We start from the raw sequence: 23,104 nt of genomic DNA on the forward strand, positions 1-23,104 counted from the left end.
ATATCTACTGTACTATCAGAGCTTTTTATACGGTCTAGATGGAAGCATATGGGGCTTCTGGATATAAAGTTTGCACAGATGAGAATGCGAATCGCGCTTGATTACGTACAAGTCATTTTCTACTGTTCATGTCCAGTGATGCCAGTTTAATCACTTCCGTCTGCGTCATGTACATTGTGATTGCGCGGAAAGGTTGTCGACACAAATATTAGCAATAAATGATTTAATGAACAAGTGCGAAGTCTATTGTTCCTTTTCACAACTTGATATCCTCCACTTAAACGGCAGCGAGTTAGCTGTGAACTTAAGAGGAAAGATATAGAAATGTTCTTATCTCCACAACAGTCTTGATACCTTCATGTGTAATGAGAGCCATATTATAATGATAAAGCGTACTGGTGTCCCTCGTTCTCCACTGCTTGCGTCTGGTAGTAAATTTTAATCGGACCTACAGAATGGACAACAATTCTCACTTTTATCTGTTAGAGGCCATTATGTTGTTCCTAAGAGCAAGAAATAGATTAAGGTGGAGCAAGGCAGCGAGGAAAAGAAACTGCACAAGGATACGAACCAGAGCAATAAACTTGTGAGCAGAAGAATTTGCGGATTAGATTATGGGAGCTTCACATCTTCTGTTTAACTTTCTACCGGCTAGTATTTCTTAGACTGTTAAAAGAGCATGAAATTCTTGTGTATAAGCAAAAGCATTGATCTTCTTTGCAAGTCAGAAAATTAGCGAACCTGAGGGATAGCTAACCAGTACAGGCTACAGTATACCAGCTAATCTTGATTTAGAAGTAGTCCACCTCTCCAATTTGGGCTTCCAAGATGACTTTTTAAAAATCTGGCCGTGGAAGAGCTGACTTTACAGGTTAAAATAATGTGAAAAACTTGTGCCGTTTTGAGGAGGCGAGATATCCTCTCAAAATCCACCATGGATCTTGGCTCCAATCAGGTGTATCACTCAGGCAAGGAACGTTCCACCAGCCAGATGGTAATCAGATAAGCCCGCAATCTAGATCACTGTTACGGACAAGTTTATAAACTCGACTCGCACTGGTTATTCTGTGTTACTGGGACGCCGATTGTCCCACAGAAGCGAGAATGTTACGACACTTCAACGTAAGAAAACATTGTCTCGTAAAGCCTTTTGATTATATACATCTTATGAGCGTTTTCAGGCTTAAAAAAGGACGATAGAGACAAAGTGCTTATTCAACGAGCAAAAAGAATTTACGAAGGTGACAGAGACAGAAAAAATACGAACGCACTATTGCAGTGTGGGTGGCTTTTTACTTTATGCCTTTGTAGTCCGATAAAGGATGCAAACTGACCAATGCATCACCTCTTGTAGCCTCGGCAATTGAATGGACTCGCCTTCACTAAAAATCACAGTATTAGAATGTCAAGAGTAGTGCTCTTAAATTGTGTCCTTTGGGTGCCTGCGATCCTTGCAGAACTACAAGTCATCTGCTACGTTACATACAGTAGCCACACAACCCATGTGAGTAGCACATATGCGACAGCAATAGCAGTAGCGTCATCAACAATAGTGCACGAGTATTAAGGGTTCTCATGGGTAAGTTCAATGATGCGTTTTTATCTCTAACCCATAAACGATTCTTTGTCTTATAATTAAAATTATGGATATCCCTTAAGGATGGGGTTGCTCAGTTTAACCGTCCAAATCTTAAGGCTATATAAACAATATTGGCTTTTAAAAATTGGAGCTCAGTCGAAGAAAAATTCAAATTTACATCAAATATCTGACAAACAATAACAGACGGAAAATGTCATAGTAAGCTAATTTGCAGTAAGGCAGCATAACCAAATAAAATAAATATTGATTTGCAAGATAACTGCTTGCATCTGAATTTACAAAACTGAAAGGCTCGTCGCCGTTTCGATATAAGCTTTCCGGCTAACACGCAAAAAGACCTCACACGTACGAACATAGGTGAAATGCACCATTTCGCTAAACCGTATGTAACAAATACTTGTGATCCCTTCGTCTCGGCTAGTAAGCCATATCAAGATCGAAACTTTCTCGCAAAACTTTGAGCCTCAGTTCTTGCAAGGTGTTGAGCGGACAGGCTTATTTCCTTTGTCATCGGGTAACAGAGCCGAAACTCACCAGCTTTTGGACGTTCGTTAATGGGAGCAACATTTCAATGTTGCCTGGCCAGGACCTGTCGGTTTAGCTGGTCACCAGGCCTCACAAGCCTGTACATTTGCAAGATGATCTACTGTATGCCCGTGATGGCTGCAAAAAGGTCTAGGATCGCCGAGATCTAGTTAGACGCACTCGTTTACGATATTTTGTTTGGGGTTACAGCGAAGCTCTATGGTACCTGGTCGAGAACCGTAGCTCTGGTATATTAGAGCGATCAAAATCGGTAAGAGCTGTTATGGTGGACGTGCACATTACACTTTGGTGCAAAGTTCAGAGGCACTGGCACTGCTACTAATGCGTTTGGTGGAACTTCGTCCAAAGAAACATGCGCGACACGTGGACCCTTAGCCTCACGTCGTGCAGTATGTAGAGGAGGGCCATGTGCACATTGCACAAAGAAATCTTATACTCAAAGAGTCCGCGTTAACAAGCGCGACGAGGCTACATTTGTACGCTCCAACCAGAGTGGACCCGAGTCTGCTCGAGTTAGTATTAATCTAATTTGCTATGCTATTCAAGAGTCCACATACTTGTGATTGATAAAATTTGGAATGATACTCAATCAAAACATTTTGCAACTTCTCACGATAAAGATGCTTGACTTGCGACCATCAGTCCACATGACCACGAACGTCTCCTGTACGAAGTTGCATGATCTTCACAAATACTGACACCATATTAGCGATGAAATATTACAAGTACAACAAGTGCGATGTGAAATTCGTACAGTTGTTCCGTAATGATTGGGTATCAAATGTACGGAGAGAGTACACATGATATCATTGCTTTCCGTTAAGCCACCACTAAGATATGAACAATACTGGAGCTCTACTGCTTCTTTTTTTGAGTCAATGCGCAAAATTGACTGCTTCACGCCCGATATCCCCTCCTGTGCTTTCGAACAAAAAGCTCATCGAGCCCTCACGAAATGCGATGCTAGCGACGGACGCTCTCAGATAATTACTAGGTGAGGAGGTCAGGGTGTTCTTCGATGATAATGGTCGTAGTGACTCTCCACATCCTACTAGATGTCTTCAACCTCATGCAACCCAGCCTTTTCCAAGGAGAAGGCTCTAAGTGCGCTCATCCTTCCTTCTATACGAATCAAAATTCTCGTGCGCTATTCCACGGTGAGATAAGATAAGACATTTCGCTGTGAGGATCGCAATGGATTTCAGAATGCCGCCGACGATTCGAACGGATCAAAAAGCCCAGCTTGCTGGGCTATTTTCAGCTCATCTCTGATCGCAAGATTCACACCGACTCTTATCGCAATCAATATGAAGGAATCACGCCTGTGTGCCGTGTGAAGCTGCTCAACTCCCTAGAGTGGTCCACTTAAACTCGTTGCAGAGAATAATTCAGAAGACCCGCACTTGTCGTGAGGAGATACTTGAATGTAACGGGAAGTGCCTGTCCGTATAGACACACTAACTGAAAAAGACATAGGTCAACCGACATGGCTCACTGAGTCCTACTCGCTTCCAGCGGGCCGTTGACTTACTTAGAAAGGGGGAAGGTGAAGGGACACTTAAATAATTGCCAAAAGGCTTTAAAATTCCCGTACCTGATAACAACTTCCTGTTTTAGCAGAACTGGAAGGGGATATACAACTTTACAGGGTGTATAATTAGTGTTAGACACACAGATCATGTGGTCCACACATATGTGTAATGTCACTTGGTCCATTTCATTGAAGCTGGAAAGGCTGCCAAAGCGTATCGTGTGCAGTCCATGCACTGAGGAAGGCATACGTGCTGCCCTACTAGTCTTAGCGCTGTATAAGTCGTCTGTATCAAAGTATGTCCAACTAGTGCGACAAGCAATGCTTGACTTGGCGAAGCACTAAGAATGCTGCAGGCGTCGAGGCGACAACTCATCACATCTAACTTTTTCTGATTTCATCTATTCTCGTCTTAATTTGATCACTGTTACAGCTACTAACTAAGGTCATCCTTATAGATCCTTATCAGATTGTGTGAAATGCGCTGCGATGGAAGATCCTGCTATTTCTTCGAGGGTGACTACGTATTGTCGTGTGTTACGATGGAGACATCACCACTTGGTGGGCATATTTCCTTATGTCATTTCTTGGCCTTACGGGTACACCACGACAGTTATCAGTACCTGGTGATGTGTTAACACTGCTCTCGCTTGAAATCAATTGGATTTTGAGGTCGCACTACCTCAAGATCGCTATGCGCCGTAGACGCATACGACGTAGCACACCCTCGGTCGTAATACCGGATCGACACGAAACAACATCCACTACAATATTGAGCAGATGTGGCTTTCACTATACTTAAGAAAATATAACACTAAACAGTCGCAGCTCTGGTCAGAGATGGCTTGACGACAACGACGCATGTTCATTAACAGCTAAGTGCCAAGCAGACACATCCTGATCTTGACAAGGGCATACTTCATTGCAAGTAGTCGCTTGTCATGGAGAGGAGTAGGTCTTATTGCCGTTCTATACAAGCGATACTCAACTAAGATAATAAATTCATGCCTATCCTCATCTTTTCGGAGTAATATGGCAAAGGATAAAGTGTACAAAGTAACGATTTGGACTTAAAGAGCCAGGATCCAATCACATGAGAATTACTTCTGCATCCTTGAAAGTCACCTAATTTACCACACCCAAACAACATTTCACTTCGAAAAGAAGATTGATGAGGAGTCGTACCTTTCTGCATTGTTGCATGGAGCTCATACTAATTAATAGTGGGCCAGGCAAAGACAAATTCCTAAGTCCTTTTGGATCTAATGCACTGGTCGATCTTAAAAGCACTTAATCTTTGAGGGGTATCGTGCGGTCCATGCTTCCCAATGAATCACCCCACTTTACGGTATTTTGTCGGCACTTGTTTCTTCTTGCGAGTCACATGTTATACTGCGTACGGAAATCACCGCTCGCAAGTGTTTGTCGTGGCACTCCACATTTGACTTTTCATGCTTTGCACGATCTTCGACAAAAATATCATCAGAACATTTTTATGCATGCTCACAATGTGTCCTAGATTGCTGCGTGTCTAGACGTTGAATGTACCTAGTGTATTTAAAAATTTCTGTGGCTTAACCAACCACGTTCTGGGCATCTGGCTTGAATACTTATTGCAGTGAGAAAGAAGTTTGCTGTCTCTCACGGGATGACAAAAAATAACATTCGCCAAGATACGCAGCACATTGCGATTTAGTTTGCTACATCCGTTTCAATGATCAGCGTTTGCGCTAGTACAGTACTGCATTTAGCGTATTTACCGCGCGCAAACCGCCATTCGCACTTTGCCTTTTGGATACAGACAGTCGGCGCTAAATGAAAAATTTATATTTTTCTTTATGAGATCTAGTCATGAGAAATCCGTACTCCACGTTGGGCTCGGTCATCTGCAAGTATCATCAGTAAAAGAAATATTCATGATGGATGACAAGATCAGCTCCTCGTGCGCTACTACCCCTACCACCGTTGCGTTTTCTTCGCCTAGCAAACATTGGTAACATCCTGAAGGGATATTTGGCTTACCTTGAAGAGAGCATTTGCCTTAAACTATACCAAAAGCCTTGCAACCTCTACTATCCTGCGCGTGCGAAATGTTTCTCATCAAAACATCTTACAGCTTCATTACTCTGCATATCACACACGTCATACGGAAATGCTATCCAAGCAGTATCATTCCATTGTAGCATAATATTCTTCACAATCGCAGGGTCTACCTCCTCTTATTGTGACCTACTGTGAGTTATCTTTGTCGGCGCACGCTCGGGAGATCTCGACTCCATGGTGCTCTTTCAGTCTACGTTGAATTACGTTGAGGGCCCCGCCGAAAGGCAATTGCCCTTATACATACCACACGAATCAATCTGGGTACCCCACCTCACAGCTGCAATCAAAAAACTCACCAGATTTACACTCTGGAGACCACGATATACTGCCGTCAATTTCTATCTCAGTAAAGCTGTGCTCTATATATAGAGTTTCAGCTTTTGTCTCACCAGGTGTCTGCGGCTGACGCCGCTCTGCCGTTCAAGCTTCAGCAAAGCCCTTAGCAGTCAATTTGCTTGACAATTTGAACAAGTTATGTGCACTGCCCAAAAGAAATTGTAACTTCATGCCTGCACAAAAATGCTTATGCTTCATAGCAGAGATGAGCCCAGAAGTCACCTCAGCCTCACCTGGAGACAAGTCTGTAAAACTTTGCATGTTGCCCTTCAACTAATTCAGGTCACTCGGCGTTTAAGTCATAATTCACTTGGGTGAGATCGTGTCTCGAATTGGCTGTTCTTGTGTTTGCATTGTTTGTCTAATATTTGATTAATTTTCATCAAGTCTTGAACCAGACGATGTTCCATTACATACCTCAAGCTCTACAGGACAGTCGGCACTTTAGTTATCGTCCCCACCTCGAGACACGTAATCCCATCCGTATTTGGCAGCATCGATACCTGCAGGTCTTCCAGTCATCAGTATCAAGCTCTACGTGAACTGTACGACACTCATGATCGTTCGGATTCCCATGGCTTCACAAATATCATGACGCTGCTCTTGACCACCCGTCGTTTCCATTTAAGGTATTTGTGTGCAAAACCTGACTCGTCACACAGCGTAAAAAAAAGAAGAGGCACACAGGACGTAAGGTTTTGCTACTACCATGACTATAGATTTTAGAAGTACCATTGAGCTTAGCAGCTAAGATACCGCTTTTCTTCTTTGGTATGGCTATGGGTCATCGCATTCGGGAGAATTGTAGACCTTTAGTCTCCTGCACTCTAGTCGGTGTTTGTGACGTGGAAGATGTGCTCCGTTATTAAGACGACACATAGCGCAAGCTCTATAAAGAATCGAGTGATTGGCGAGGGTGTCAGGGCAAGCCGCGCCGGTCCGGAAAGCTACATAAATCTTGTGGCCGCTACAGCCTTCCAAAGTGGATTCGCCGCCATCAACGCTTGGACATAATCTGCTGATTTCTTCTTCTTTATTGAAGAACATAAATTGGGATCGTTATCACATGATTGGGTTGGTGGAGCAAACACGCGCTTGATTTGATGCTTTCATTGTATCCCATTTAGAAAACGCTACTTCAGCCCAAGCAAAGCATTTGGGTGCGCATTCTCGCGCGCACCTCCTTGATGTAGACCGCTAGCTAGCGAATAATACTATATCCGGAGTATTACCAAAGTCAGCGGCTATCAGAGTCTCTCTTGATGAATAAGATCTGTTTTTCGTTATTGCCTGCAAAACGTCGGGTGTTCAGTAAAAGCGCTCTCACCATCAAAGCTGGTTCTGCTGCAGCATGAGCCGGTGAAGCTGCTTCATTTCAACAGCGCATTATGCTACCTCGTGGAATCCTACTGGCAACATTACTGCTTATAACTAGTGGGCCGACCGTTGTCATATTCCACCAAGGCCAGCTAAAACTTCCGCTTTTTGAGCTTGCCTAGATGCCCTTAGAGCCGATTGAAAATAACTATTGCTTCATTACTAGAGAAAAAAAGGTTATTAACTTACGGAATGCTCGTCGGAAGAGCGGTTAATAAGTTTCCGACGTCTTCCTGGAGCGTTCCTCACGGAAGCATGATCGTTTCAGGCAAACGCTTTCAGGTGAACGATGTCCACAATCCGGCCCCAACTTTGGTGAGTGTGATGTCACTTCTGTACTAACTTACCAGCTGAGATTAAAATCATCTTCGGATGTATGAGTATAGAAATTCGAGCACCTATTTTTAATCTTGATAGAAGATACAGCCTTTTCAAACTCGATCGTCCAGACAAGTACAATTGCTACTAAGTTGCAATGGAAGTTATAGTGCATCCCGCATGAAGAAAGTGTTAACTCTAGGAGTCCGTGTTTAACTCAGGATGGATTTGTACGCGTCACTCCATAGCAAAAGTGAATCACATCTCAGGTGACTTCGTCATGACTTTTGTTCTGCTAAGTTGAAGAGTGACATATACTTAGCCTTACGCATAACTTCAACTTGTACAAAATATATTTGTTTACTATCGTTGATAGTAAAGTCTTATGAACTGCATAGCGTTGAGCTGGTTGCCAACTGCTCCACGGATCCATTATCCATACCAGTTATTCGGTATCCTCAGCTTTCACTCCACGCCTTGAGAGATAAGTGTGTGAGGTGTTAGCACATAACTATACGGTGTATACAACATCACTTCATTTTCTATGTGAGCAAGTATACTGCGGAGAATAGCGTGGGAGATGCTGTGGTTTTCTTCTTTCCATCAGATGATGTTACTGTGACGACAGTTGAAAAAAAAAGCTGGTCCAACTACCAATAAAAATCCATATATTGGCTTAAACGATACAATAGAGTAGCAATCAAGTCTACTAGTAATGCTGCAACCAATTCTATACCTCCAAGGTATAAGTTATCCGATGCAAATGGACATGGACGCGATATTGCATTTGAGTCTAGCAGGTTATAGCAGCAACTTTCAACACATGTCAAATAGCCACATGTCATGAAGCAAACTATCCGTTTTCATCCGGTGACTGCAACCATGCCAGTGAACATGTCAAACGGTCAAAACCTCGCCACGCGCTTTTGAGCGTTAATTGAGTCTCGACACTGCTGGACATGGCCCATGGAGCCCTGCCAGCTCTACCGCATGCGCAAGAGCATCGCTGGCTCTTGACAACTTCATCACGTCGTGATAATGGGATTGAACTGTCCAAAGTCGTCTGTTGCATAAGAACAGATCCTACTCATTCCTCAGCGAACGGGCGTTCTGCTTGCGCGCATTACAAAATAAATCTATGAAAGTCGCTCCACGAGTGCTTTCTTAACGCTGAAGTCGCTACTAACAGGTATACCGCCTGTCTTTAGAGAAGCGGTGAATGACAACACTCGCACGCTTCATGAGGGGTGTAATCTGGCAGCTTAAAGATGATGAATGGGACGATGAGTATTTAACTCAGGTTGCGCACTAGATAGGGATCACGTGGCGTTTCGCCTATAACACACGTCTTACAGCTTAAAAAAATAGTTTAAGTAAAAGGTCGTCCATCTACATCGTTGTCTCATGTTTGAATTTGCAAACAGCAATGCACGTTGCGGACGACGAGATAATAATCCATAGATTCTTTTCCCGGCTTCTAAATATCTGCTCGTCTCTATTGGACTGCTGTTACTTCGCCCTATTTCAGCTTAAGGTAGTTTGCCACGCGCTAGTGGAAAGTACGCTGCAACAGGCGACCCTTCCTCTTCGTCAAGAAGTAAAAAAGGCCAAGGTTGCACCAGGTCCTGACAAGCCACGGCGCCAAGGCAATAAATTTTATCGGAATCTGGCACAGTTCACTTTCTGGCGCACATCGAGACCTTGAAGAGAATCAACATCCTATTACAACCAAGAAAGTTCACGTGGCGAGTCGACCATCGTCTGCACTGCTCGATTAGCAAGCTGTGGTCCCCATTCATGTGGAGCGATTGCGGGTCCATCTGGACTGTATCAGTTTATGGTGAAAAGCAAGATATCAACTTAATCAGAAAGTTAATATGAGTCTGGGATCACACTTTGGCACGCAAAGCTTCGCCAGCGCGCAGTCTGGTTTGAGGCACACATTGCGATTTAGAAATGCGTAGTTGCTTTCAAGCAAAGGGTAGCTCAGCTACCCGATATAGAAGTGATGCTACTCAGATGACCCTCTTCCCTCCTAGCGTGACAGCTATCGGTGCGCTCATAGAGCTTCTGCGTTTAGTGCCCTTTCTGGTCGACGCAGCAGTAAAAATTGATTTGTCATTGAGTACGAGCTTCATCGCTTACCCAATCAATATAGAATGTGGTTGGGCCCGCTGCGAATCCCCCCATTTGAAGACCATCCCTAAGTATAAACCTTTCTTCAAGAGAGGGTCTAACGTTTTGAGACTGTAGGAGCTCTTTTTGTCTGGATATAGAGCACTTAAGATCGCCTCTTTTGATAAAAAGACACAATTTCAAGCGCACCTGACGCGCTTGGATAGGTCTTGCGAATGTCTACGACATTTGTCCCCGTCTTGGGTGCGCCTGTTCCACCGAGATTCTACGGGTTAGTGCGCATTCTCGCGCTCGCTCTTCTAGCTAAGAAATAAAAAGGGCGATGCTCTGTTGCTGATGACCGACCGAATGTATGGTCATCTCAACTATCATTATCCAGAGGATGATATTCACCGTCGTTGATCTCGAAAGGTTGATTAGTCACCATCAGCGTCCTCACAGTATGCGCCATCTGTGCAGACGTCGACAGCCGGTTGGGGCGTTGCTATAGGTGCTTTAATAGCACCCCTTTGGAGCTGATGGTGGTCTTCAAATTTTGCATGAAGCTTTTCACCTCCAGCTCTCGGTACTCTTTCCATGAGCAATATATATATACTTTGTTTTGTCTTGGGGCAGGTTTTCAAACAACTCGTGTTCCATCCTAAAAGAGGATGCATTTCTTTCACAACTCGGTGGTGGAAGTGCTAGCAAGTGCAACGGGTTGTCGCACAATTCCCACAGAGGTACCTTCGCCCGTAAAAAGTTCGCATTAACAAATGCTCAGAGGCTCGTCTGCTCCAAGCAATAGCGGAGGAACCAAAAGTGTCTTAAGTAATTTGTGGCCTGTGATATCGAGTACCATATCTAAATTTTTTTCTCTACTTATATATACGCGTTTCACAATATCTGATTATCGCAACATCTTGATTCCTTAGCGTGCGGCAAACAGCCGACATTTACTACGGGACTTTCCATTGTGTAGTCCAACCCTCTGAGTATCGTTAGTTCTGAATTGTAAGTAACAAGTATACAATAGTATGATACCTTCTCCGTTACAGCTCACTTACTCAGCTACAGCTGGTATTCAAATACAGATAAATCACTTGCTGTATGCATAGCTTTCTATCATTTGCCCAAGCACTTTTCAGTTAAATGAGGTGAAAACATACCAAGTTCTCTCGTAAAACTATCAAAACGTGTAGAAGTGATCAAATTAGAGTCAAGAAAATTGTGGGCAAAAACATAAACTTCTGCACTATCAGTTGGAAAACATCTTCAAGAAGGTTTCATCAACTATCGATCCGCTTATATGATAGCGTGTTGAATCTCGAATAAGCGAGTCTTAAGCGCACATTTGAGAGCTTACCGTGTGATGATTACATAGATGTGAAAATGCTGGTTTTAGCGACATGGAGCAGTTGGTAATCAACATTCTTAAACAGCTCCCAAGAAATACCTGGGGTAGCATATTTTGACTTTCTATGTGTTTATAATTCGTAAAAGTCGCTATCTAACTCAAAGAACATTCGAACGTTTCTACTTTGCAATGAGCACGATTGTATTACTAGATGAGGGCAACGAGTGCAAATGTACTCGAGAGCACTTTTTGTTTTTCTACTAGATGACGCTGTGATCACTTATTGCGATGGTGCGACCTCACTTTCAAAGTGACATATATGGCAATACCTTGTGATAGAAATGTGCTACGTAATGCCGTCGAGACCAGCAAGCTCCCACATGAATAAACAGTTGACCTGCATTTGATGAAAAAGAGCTAAAAACCGAGCAGATTGTTGTATCTTCTTCACAAAAAGTGCGAGATGGATGCTCCAAAAAAAGAAAACAACAGTTTTTTTGGAACTTCTGCAATCTTCGACCATACAATAATAGACTGAAATTCACCATGAAGACAAAAGTAACAACCAGTGATGCTTTTACATCACTACTCGACTCAGTAAAGGCACGTTCGGATGTCAAAATACTCGAGACAGCACTAGCCTGTCCTCAAAATATCCTGAATACACAACGAAAGGGTCTCATAAAGTAGAAAAGTTTTTAGATAACACACCACGTTTTGTGAAAAGTCGATCTCCTTTCATGCCGATAGCTCTTGTAGATCCCCATCAATTGATGTAAGGTACCAAGTGTACACAAGGGTGCGAGATTTGTCTATTTGCAAGGTCTACCCTTGAGCCCATCACTCAATCCAAGCAGAATGACTATTCACCAAATTTTCAATTCAAGTCATTGTTAATCTCGAAACAACTCGAAAGAATCACGCGCTGTTTCATACATTCCGTACAGCCTTTGTAGCTCTGTGTCAACGGTGGACAGATCAAGTCAAATGGCATTCTTCTTATGCCTCTAAATGAAATGACAAACTGGCTAACTGCTAGTAAATCTAGCCGGTTTTAAAGAGCAAAAAGGCTAATACGTCCATTTCATGGTATTAGCTTAATCTGCTGAAAAACGGTGACTTTACTTGTCCCTTTTCTTTTAATTCTGATACTACTAGGAATATCACCCTCCAACTTACTTGAATGTGGAATCTGTACTCTTGAGGCAAAATGTACAAATGCATGACGTTTATGGGCTTGGAAGTCCAGTAATGTTTCTGGTACTACGCAACCACGGCTTTGTTTTACCCGCATAACATGGTCTGGTAGACAGACGGTACGAGCATAGCTAATAGCTTCAAAAAATGCTGGCTTTTACCAAAACTGGCGTTTTTAGTCGTACTTGGCGATCAAGTCTTTTCTATTAAAACGTGTAGTACGACATAGATCTGACTTTTTCCTCTGTCATGCTTCATCCTTGTCGAACGGACAAGAGAGATGTGCTAGTGCACAATTGACAGCATTAAAAACGTCAGAGCTCACTTGGAAAGTCGACATGGCAAGTGGAAAGCGTTTCACCGTCAATCCGTTTCCAGACTTGGTGCTCACAGCCAAAGATCAGTCTGATCTCATTGCTATTGCTCATGAACTTGTGATGACCAAACTCCCAGAATACCAAAAGCATATCAGCAATCAAAGATATGTCGATCAAGTCCGATGGAAAAAGCTTCAAAGGGATGGGAACACCATGACGTACCTCGAGCGTAAGAATGCGAGTCCCGAAACTAAACTACCGGCTTTACTTATGGTCGGTCCACTTCCTGGATCCCTCGATGAAAACATGTTTGGACTTGTAAGTCCAACACTTGAGGCGATGCGCATTAAGTCGTCGTACCTTAGAGATTTTTACGATGCTGCAGTATTGGCGACGATTGTTGAACCAAGTGTTGAGGAACCATTTCGATCGCTAGTCGTCAAATGGATAGAAATTGATGTTCCGGGTGCGTCTATTGGTTTCGTACGTAATCGTGACTACGTGTACCTTGAAAGTACAGGTATCTTACGTCTTCCAAATGGAGAACGTGTTGGGTACCACTTGCTGCATTCCGTGAATTTTCCGCAAACGCATGAGCTCCCGAATCGTGTCCGTGGAAATCTGTCGTTCTGCGGATTATTTCATGAAGATAGTCTTGATCGAACCGATTGTTATGGTACCGGGATTATGGACCCTCGTGGTGACATGATTTCAATCCTTGGTGTCTTGGGTATGGTACAAGTAACAATGGCTGGACTCAAGTATTCGTATTGTGGTCAAATGAAAAAGCTGACGTGGTTACTAGAACAAAAGCAGATGGAAGCCAAAGAACAAAGCTATATAGTGCTCCAATCCGAGTGTGTGACGTGCCAAAAGAACGTTAAAGGATTCGTATTTGGTAAATCGCATAAGACATGTAAGCTATGCTTTGGTGTCTTGTGTACTTCGTGTAAAATTCCCAAGAAACTCAATTTCATTACTTTGGACCTCGATATGGTGCAGCGCAAAGTGACATTTTGTGCAAAGTGTCTCATTCAAGCAACTCGCATGGACTCGGAAGAAGCTGCCCGAATGCAGTTTGTATACAAGTACCAAGTACAGTCGAATCTTTATGACTCGTCCGACTTTTCTTCCGATGCAAGTTCGCGGTCGAACAGCTTCATGAGTCTGCATGCATCTTAACTTTAGAATTTTACATGAAGCTACTGCTAATACCAAATTGAAAATTGATAATTAGAATTCGTGAATTGGTATACAAGTGATGACCAATAGAAAGAATCTGCAATACATGCTACCAGACGAGACACGTTGCCGTCGCCAGAAAGCCGTAGATGTGCAAATGGATTACTGAGTATCATTCGTTTCTATCCACAGATTTAGTCAAGTCAACAGTATACTGCACTTCACAGTCTACTCTGCTTTGACGGCGCTTCTCGTAAAATTCGCAACCATTTCGACTTAGTGCCTGACTCGACGATATAAGTACAACTTTGTAAGCTACATTCGCGTAACAGCAGGTTTTATGGACCTAACGATAATGCACTCTCGGGTTATGGGTATACTAATCATGCTCCCAGCTGTATAAAAAAAGAATAATTGACATCATTCTATAACAAATGTTATAATCACTGACGTTTTTTTCATAGTAAACAATCTCGTTTAAGTTATCGTTTGAATCTTAAGCGTCGGATTGCAGTCAAGTGTACAGTAACTCGATTCTAAGCGAGAACTACATGGAGCATCAAGTGTGCAAGAATCTATGTCTATATTTCAGCTATCCGTCAATATCATTGAGTAATAATAGCGAAAAAAATCAGCTATATACGTTCAATGGGCAAATTACAACTTTACGAGGATACTCAACGTAGTATACACTTAATATTCTTTTTAAATATCTGGTGAATTATTTTTATTTTTCTTGTTTATCTGGTAGATTTTTTTATTTTCCCTAATATCAACGTGGGAGACGATGTACTTGATATATTGAATTGCAGTCAACGTGTTTATCGGAGTATATCGACCACAACAATTGCATTTGGTTGTGAGCTCTGTATTTACCTCACGAATTTGTTTCGCTGAACCAAATAGCATTTCAATTGCATCATTGACAAAACGATCTTGACTGTTTCAGAGCAACCAACATTTTTTTGTCCGGACGATTAATCTTTTTGGCCAATTTTTTTGTGCTGATCTATTACGAGTATTATATATCTGGTCTGCTACAATTTGGTGAATATTAATCTTTAGATCAGTAAGCTGGTCTATACTCAAGGTCAGTATCTGTAAATAAACAGTGCAATAGTATATTTATATAATTCGCAGTTAATGATCCATTTATGGTAGTGAGGGGAACGTCATAAAAAGGTTGTGCGCTTTATAATAAAGTTTACTGAGACCGATGTTGCTTGTTCGTGTGGAGATTCAAAAGGCATTGCTACTTCATGTGTTCATGCACTCATTGCACTGAAACATGCTAACAAAATTCATTATGCTAGAAGATATGATCACCCTACATGGAAGACATCAACATTTGCAGCAGCATAGAGCGAACATCCAAGTGAAACTAATTTTCCATTTACAATCAAAACCTCCTTGTCAGCATTTGATTGCAAGCCTTCCCGAATTTTAGAAGCGTGGAAGACCTGAGAAGAGTCAACAACAGGCAACTGCTCAGCTTAAAAAAAACAGGTTCGTCGATGCGTTATATTGTTTTTATTTTCTGGTAGACTGTTTTTATTTTCCTCAATATTAAAACATAACATATGCTATTTGCAATGTTTTAATATCTCTAGATAGCACAAAATACTAAAATTTCATATTATTTATATTATGTTTTAGTAGTTGCATGAAGTAGAATATACTATAAAATGCTATGAACAATTTCTAAATGACATCATGTTTAAAGTCTCCTCTAGAGTAAGGCCGCACACTTTCATTCCTAGATTCGCCGCTAGCTGCAGCACCGTGCATGTAATGATTGTTACCGCATTTGACTGAACTGTTTTTGAGCAATAATATAAATTATATTAATTATTGAATATGCGAAGACACGCTAATGCGCAGAAGTTTCAAGCATTCACATTTAAACAATTTATGAAATTTGCTGATATGGACTTGCAGCCGCGTTTCGATGGGATGATAAAGCGAGAATCAGTTCGTGTTTGCTATTCGTAGTAAAAGCGCGTAAGATATTGTATGGATAAGAAGTGAGAAAGCGAAATATGAGCATGAAAATATCAACTTTCATGAGATTTAACGATTTGCTGCTTGGAATACTTGAACAATGCTTTTTCAAATAAGGCATGGAAGGGTCGCGGTTCGCGGATCCACAGAAGACTCTTGAAATGCTGTCATCAAGTACTTAACAGCTTCATTCATGCGCGGCCACGCTAGCTATGATTGTAAGGAGCAGCATACTTACCCGCTTTTATCACAAAGTGCAAGGTGATCCATCAATCTTGATGGTCAAGTAAGTGAGTATGCTAGAAGACAATGGATCCGTTAATTCGACGCTTGTTGTCAAGCGAACCACTTCCATTACATGAAGACTTTCGGGTTGAATTCAAGACTTTATGTAAAAGTAAATAGGGTGAAAGCTCGACTGATTACCGTTAGCCAAGAGCCAATATAAAATGAATCACTATTGCAACTTACCATTGATAAGGGTCGCAATTCCAGTGAGTTAAGTACATACACGGCGCAATTTGTGCTGAGTTTACTCCGCTGAAGCATGTGGATGACGTCATGAATTACCGTCATGCTTACAATTACTATCATGTTTTCGGATGCTGATTACGGACATAATGGTAGACGGTCGTTGGTCGAATTAGAATAAGACTACATTGAGAAGGTTCTCAGCATAGAGTAGCGAACTAAGGACCGCAAGATACTCACTTCGGATTTTCAACAGATTAACATATGCAATCAACGGTATGCTTCACCACACTTTCGCCGCCATGACTACCAAGCGCACCGAAGTCCTCCTAGGAGATGTGAGCGACTACCATTGGGAGTTCAACATGAGGATGGTCCTTGCAAAAAGGGCTTCTCGGGCGTGTTATAAGCGCAAAGGAAAACGGCGAAATGCTCGTGAATGACACCAAGGCATTGGGTATAACTGCCCAGAGCGTCGAAAGTTAATACCAGAGCAAGATTCGGTCTGCTACTCGTGCCTTAGAGGCATGAAAAACATTTCGCAATTTCTACAATTGCTCCACTTGCACCACCGTGTCACGATGAAATGTCGCCTTCATTTGTTTAAGATAGAAAGTGGCACTCGCAAGGTGGAACATCTGGACGCGTTCGACGAGCTGGTAGTGGGGCTCCAGACGACGGAAGAGCCGGTGGATGAATCAAGACAGCTAGTGATACTTCTGATCAGCTTGATGGCGGAATATGAGATGATTTCTTCTGTCGTGGAAAACGCCAAGGACATCGCTTGATCGAAGGAAAGGAGAAGCGGTTGGAAAGGTCAGACAGGCTACCAAAGAAGGAAGCTCGTGAGAAAGCGTTTGGCGCAACAGGCAATGATGAAAGAATCAAGGGCAGACGAGGAAGTGGTTGCTAAATTTACGCGCAACGCATGGACAGCTGTTTTTTTGGACAACTGATTTATTTGTGACCAGACTGGCTATATTAGAACGGCTGCCCATCTAAAAACCGTTCCAGCGGAAAGGATGCAATTTTTGCTGTGTGGGGCAATCAGCAAGCTGGCTGATTGACAGTGATGCGAGATCATACATGACAACTCACCGAAGTGACTTGATCGACTTCAAGCGACTTAAAGCAGACGTCCAGGTATCGATTGCAGACGGCAGGAAGTTATGCGTCAAACGAGCTGGAACAGTGAGATATATTGGCTTAGATGGAAGACGCATATAGATGATGGAAGTGCTGCTTATACCTGGACTTGACATGCGTTTACTTTCGGTGGAAAAGCCGCCGAATGTGGACTAAGCGTGGAGATTTAGCATGCTTCTTGGACCATTTGGGACAAGAACCGTGTTCTGGCAACTGAAACAAGAAATGGGAAAGCTTACACACTAATTTGTTAGCAAGAGGAGGCACCATCGGCGCAATACTTGGAAGCTGATAGTCAGTGGAGCTGTGGCCTGCTCGTATGGGACACCCAAGTAAGGATGTTTAAGTGAAGACTTTGCGATCCACAAAAGGTGTACCAGCGGTAAAACAAGGCATCAAAACCTTATGCGCTAGATGCATGAAGGGTAAGCAGACGATTGAAGCCTTTCGGAACGCTCCATAACAAAAACGTCAAGGGAATTGGACCCATGAAGACACTATTGAAAGGAGGTGCAAACACCATTTTTGGCTTTTGTGGATGATTATTCGCGATATGTGGTACTTTACTTTCTGTTGAAGAAAAGTGAAGTTGCTGACAAGATCAAGATGCTCTTAGCATTGCATGAAAATCAATGGGGAACCCGTATCAAGTGCCTGCGCTCGGACAACGGAACGGAGTTTGTCAGCATGTGGGTCGCGGAATTATGTCATCAGAACGGCATCATACATCAGTGTACAGTACCATACAACCCTCAACAGAACGTAATTACAGAATAAATCAACCGCACTATTATGATAAAGGCGCGAAGCATGCTACACTACAGTTGGGTTCAACGTATTGGTTGGCGGAGGCAGTAGGCGCTGCGGTGAGCCTAACCAACCGCTCTCCCATTACAGTGCACCCAAACAAAACTCCGTATGAGCTAAGATTTATGTTGAATCATCGGGTAGATCACTCTAGGGTGTTTATAACTTATGGTTATGCTCACGTTGATCAAGTTAAGGGGACAAAGCTCGAAGCCAAAAGCTTCAAGTGCATGTTTTTCGGTTATGCCGAAGACATCAAAGGATACAGAATTCGATTTGAGGAAAGAAAAGATATCAGTACCACGTTTGGTGAAGCTGGACGAGCATGAAGTGGGCGGCATTTATGAGACGCACCCGCCCAAACAAATAAAATTGAAGCACGTCACCAAGAACAACAATGAAAGCGCAGTGTTCGGGCCGACCAAACTCCAACAAGATCAAGACGAGCCTATAGAGTGTGAGGAAGAATGAGAAATTTCAGATGCTCCAATCGAATGAGGAGGACTCCGACATGGATAAGTCAAGGGGTGAGGTTCTTCGATTACCGGCCTCAGTACACTTTGAACTGCCAGAGTACAGATTTTCTACACTGGATGCACAGGAAGATCGATTAGTATTTCAGCCGCAAGTAGAACGTTGAAGGCGTAAACGCAAACCAATGTTGTTGTTGCATAACGTATCAAATGCCGAATAAAGTCTGAAGGATAGCGAGAGACCACCGTGCAAATAGTGATGAAGATGGCCTTATAATCGAAGCTGTTCTCGCTTACGCTGTATTGGAAAATAATCGGACTTGCCTACCATGTATGTGCAGGCAATGGCTAGTGACTAAGCAGAACATTGGCGACAAGCGATGGACGCCGAATTTACAATCGCATCGCCAGAACAGAACATTGACACTCGTTCCACGAAATTTGGTTGGACGTACAATTGGACGCCGCTGGGTCTATGCTAACAAGCGTGACCAGATCGGATGTGTTGTGCGCTTCAAAGCACGATTGGTGGTTAAAGGGTTTAAGCAGAAATACGGCGTGGGTTCCTTCGAGACTTACTCTTGAGTGGCCAACATGAACTCAATTCGAGTTGTACACGCAGTGTGCGCGATATTGGGCTACTAAATGGAGCAGCTGGACGTCGACACCGCCTTTCTCGACGGTGTGCTGTCGGGTCTTATTAACATGGAGGTTCCCTCCCGATCGGGATTAAGGAACCTCAAGAACTTGCGTGTCAACTGAACGAAGCTATATATGGATAAAAGCAAGCTGCAAGTGCTTGGTGCGAAACGCTCGATCACGTCTTCACAAAGAGCGATTTAACGTTGTGGAGCGGATTAATGCGTCTACGTGATGAAAGTAAAACAGGGTTTTTGTGTACGAGTACCTATATGCCGATGATATGATCAATGCGGTCAAGACGAGCAGCGAGATTCTAGAGGTCAAAAAATACAAAAAAGTAGTTTCAAGATGAAGGATCTCGGTATTGCAAAATTTATCTTGGGCGTGGAAATTGACCACGACAGAACGGCTTCCACACTAATGATCAAGCAGACACGCTACATTAGAGACGTTGCGAAGTGAATTGGACTAAAAAATGCCAAGGACGTCGATACTCCGTATTCGTCCGGTCTCAATCTGTCAACATTACAGTCACCAAGTACAGAAGCTGAGCGTTCAAAGATGTTGTCAAGACCATACCTTTCACTAATTGTTGGATATCTGCGATATTTTTCAACTTACTCTCGGCCGGACATCGCATATATCGTCACACAGCCGTCTCGATTTCTCGGGAATCCCGGGCTACCACAATGGAACGCAGCAATTCGTGTGCTACACTATTTAAATTTGACACATCATCACGGAATCATTACCAAGGAGGGACTGGAACAGTGACTGTTGAAGCTTTTTCGGATGCAGTCTGAGGTAGCAACACCGATGACAAACGGTCTGTCTCAGGTATGTTGATCAATATTGGAAAAGCTTCGGTTGCGTTCAAATTCAAATATCAGAGAACCGTCGCACTAAGTTCCGCAGAAGCAGAGTATATAACGCAAAGCTTATGCACACATAAAGTACTTTGGACGCGTGCAATGCTCAAGGACATGGGTCAAGGCCAAGCGGAAGGCATGCAAATATGAAAAGATTACCAAGGTGCTATAGAATGCGGGCTACCATGCTCGTACAAAGCACATGGACATCAGACAGCACTTTCTTCGGGAGAACGTTCAGCATGGATTTCTTGAGATTGGCTGCAACGATACAAAGAGTCAGCTTCAGATATGCTAACCAAGGTACTTGGGGCCAAGATGTTTAAGCTTCTGCGTGAGAGAGAGGGCATCAAGACCAAATCACCGACAAAGCACACTCAACATTAGCGGTAAGTGAAAGTGATAAGTTTACACCGCTGAATGCATGTGGATGACCTCTCAAGCATTGCAGTCATGCCTACAATTACTATCATGATTACGGATGCTGAATACGGACATAATGATAGTCTTTATTGGTTTTGATTAATTAGGATCCGTGAAGAAGCTCCTAGAAAGATCTAGAAAGGTAGGCTTCAAGGTAGCACAGAGTGAAATTCTCAACAATTTGAATGTGTGCGAATCAAACATGTAGTCCCGCACGCGACCGTACCCTCGTTATTTCTTGAGATCGGATTTGATGATGACTTTATTGTTTGGGGAAGACAGCTCGACAAAGATGCTCTTAGGTTATGACAACAGGCAATATCGCAATCGCTTGCTGTATGGTACCCATGTCTTCGTCAAGTAGCCAGTTGCAATATGCAAGCACTGTCATCAGAATACTCATAGAAGGACTATCGCTGAAATAACCACCATTTAAAGAAGGTATGAACTACAAAAACAGCATAGGACACGTGGGCACTTATTATTGTCGAAGGATAAAGAGATTATAAAGTTTTCTGGTCACTCTTTTGAAAAAGAGCAATGTTTCTTGTCTGAAAGGTGGTTGCCGTGCATTTTGCACCAAAAAAGTAGCCTTATAGAATCCGCTTTCACATTGCAAAAGGGATAGAGTCGTATGCTCCACCCATTGGTGTAGCCAACCGCCCCGAGCTTTTCTTTGAAGACAGCTATTTAGAATAAGTCTTGTAAGGATACTAAATATATTTGTTTTACCATATTCGATTATAAAGTGTTTCTACAGCATACCACCCCTGTAATTTCTCTTGGTTAAAGCGGCAACTTGATTCTCTCCGGAAGTTTCTGAGTGCGCTCATAGATGACATGAGACACGCTTTGGACGTTTTCTAAGAATTACATATTTGTATAGCACAGCTCAGGGCATCTGAGCAGCTCAAAATGTATCAATACCGTAAAACAGAAGGCACCAAAGCCACAGAATTGTCTTGAGCAGTAAACCGAACTTCTGACTGACTCATTAGAGCGGGATTGCGATATGGCTAGAACAAGCATACTTTAAAACGAGATGTGCCTGTAGTCTCAATGATATTCAATTAATTTTTGGCTTCGACCCTTAACAATTTGACGTAGCTGGGCTGCAACTAAACATATATGCAGATGCTGCCTTGGTATATGGATTTAGAAAATTTGTGGTATTCCTGCTTCACTCGCTGCACAAAATTTGTGTTTGAATGCCTCTGATAACATTTTCATATGCACCAACTAGCTCTTCACCAAAGATCTGCACGCTCGGTGCATCTTATTCAAAACGTACATCGTATTTTGTCGCAAAGTGTAGCCCTTCTGGTATCAGTAAGTCAAATCATATTGATGGCATCAACTGGATTTAGGAGTGTACAGCGTTTTTATTCATAAATCTAATACATGGTGATATCTCATTGCGATACCGCAGACGTTCCGCAAAAAAACTAAAAGCTATGAAGAGTATAAGAAACTGCGAAGAGTATCGCTCACCAAGTACGTCCACCATTTAGCCGCCCGTGTCGGTGTTAGTCGATATGTCCAGTCCAGTGCTAAACTTGTCAAACAAATTTTACCAAAACTTTCAAAATCTCGATCCTACACAAAGGTCGCCGTTTAGATATGTTGGCAATGCGCTTTTGTACAAAACGCGCGTTTAAACTATCCCCGGTAACGGTAACGCTGACAGCAATGAGGTCCCACGAAGACCACGAATGCAAAATTTCTGATCGCGTCTATGCGAGTTCCAAAATTATGCTCGAACTAACTGGTTTCCAATGGCTCTTCGTGCGGTGAGAGCTCAGTCCGTTTGCACAATTTCTTTTAACACTAAATATTATGGAGCATAAGGTCTCCTCACGTTTACATAGTTCGGCACCGGATCATTACTCCCACTAGGTAGTACAACTTTTCCCTTCCAAGTTGGTCACAAAAGCGGGTTACATTCGCTTCGTCTCGCTTCTGTAATTGATACACTCTTTAAACGGTACCACCACACTTTACGAGTCAAGTGAGTCAGTAATGAATGCGTTAGCCTTTCAAATTGGGAAGGCGATGAAGAGAACATCAAAATACTTTGAAAAAGTGACATCTAAGCGCAAAACCTTATAGCTTATTGAGCATTCTTTAAACGTAAATATTGGTTTGCCTCTACCACAACATCCACGTCGTGCTTCGAATTCGCATCAGAAAGCATTCAGCCATTCTCTCGTTGGATGTCTCGCCACTGAAGCTGGCTTTTTAAGTAGTACGACGGAACAGCGATGGCTCTTCATGATACTGCAAGCAATTTGAG

General features: G+C 42.7%; 4 protein-coding genes across 4 annotated transcripts; 3 read left to right on the top strand and 1 right to left on the bottom strand.

The window, feature by feature from the left end:
- Positions 1-7,685: 7,685 nt before the first annotated feature.
- PHALS_11484 (uncharacterized protein) lies at positions 7,686-8,059 on the top strand (the record flags this gene model as incomplete). The annotated part of the gene is made up of 2 exons (XM_024726125.1): positions 7,686-7,808; positions 7,982-8,059. 2 exons carry the CDS (start codon positions 7,686-7,688, stop codon positions 8,057-8,059), a joined length of 201 nt encoding a protein of 66 aa, XP_024571982.1.
- A 4,759-nt stretch (positions 8,060-12,818) lies between these two features.
- Positions 12,819-13,979, top strand: PHALS_11485 (START-like domain; the record flags this gene model as incomplete). The annotated part of the gene is made up of 1 exon (XM_024726137.1): positions 12,819-13,979. One exon carries the CDS (start codon positions 12,819-12,821, stop codon positions 13,977-13,979), a length of 1,161 nt encoding a protein of 386 aa, XP_024571983.1.
- Positions 13,980-15,888: 1,909 nt separating this feature from the next.
- PHALS_11486 (uncharacterized protein) lies at positions 15,889-16,250 on the bottom strand (the record flags this gene model as incomplete). Its single annotated transcript, XM_024726148.1, has 2 exons — positions 15,889-16,144; positions 16,219-16,250. The coding sequence occupies 2 exons, from the start codon at positions 16,248-16,250 to the stop codon at positions 15,889-15,891; spliced, it is 288 nt and encodes a 95-aa protein (XP_024571984.1).
- Positions 16,251-22,440: 6,190 nt separating this feature from the next.
- PHALS_11487 (uncharacterized protein) lies at positions 22,441-22,707 on the top strand (the record flags this gene model as incomplete). Its single annotated transcript, XM_024726159.1, has 2 exons — positions 22,441-22,601; positions 22,680-22,707. 2 exons carry the CDS (start codon positions 22,441-22,443, stop codon positions 22,705-22,707), a joined length of 189 nt encoding a protein of 62 aa, XP_024571985.1.
- Between the last annotated feature and the right edge of the window lie 397 nt (positions 22,708-23,104).

The sequence above is a fragment of the Plasmopara halstedii genome (genome assembly GCF_900000015.1).
Source record: "Plasmopara halstedii genome assembly, contig: Scaffold_54, whole genome shotgun sequence".
NCBI lineage: Eukaryota > Oomycota > Peronosporomycetes > Peronosporales > Peronosporaceae > Plasmopara > Plasmopara halstedii.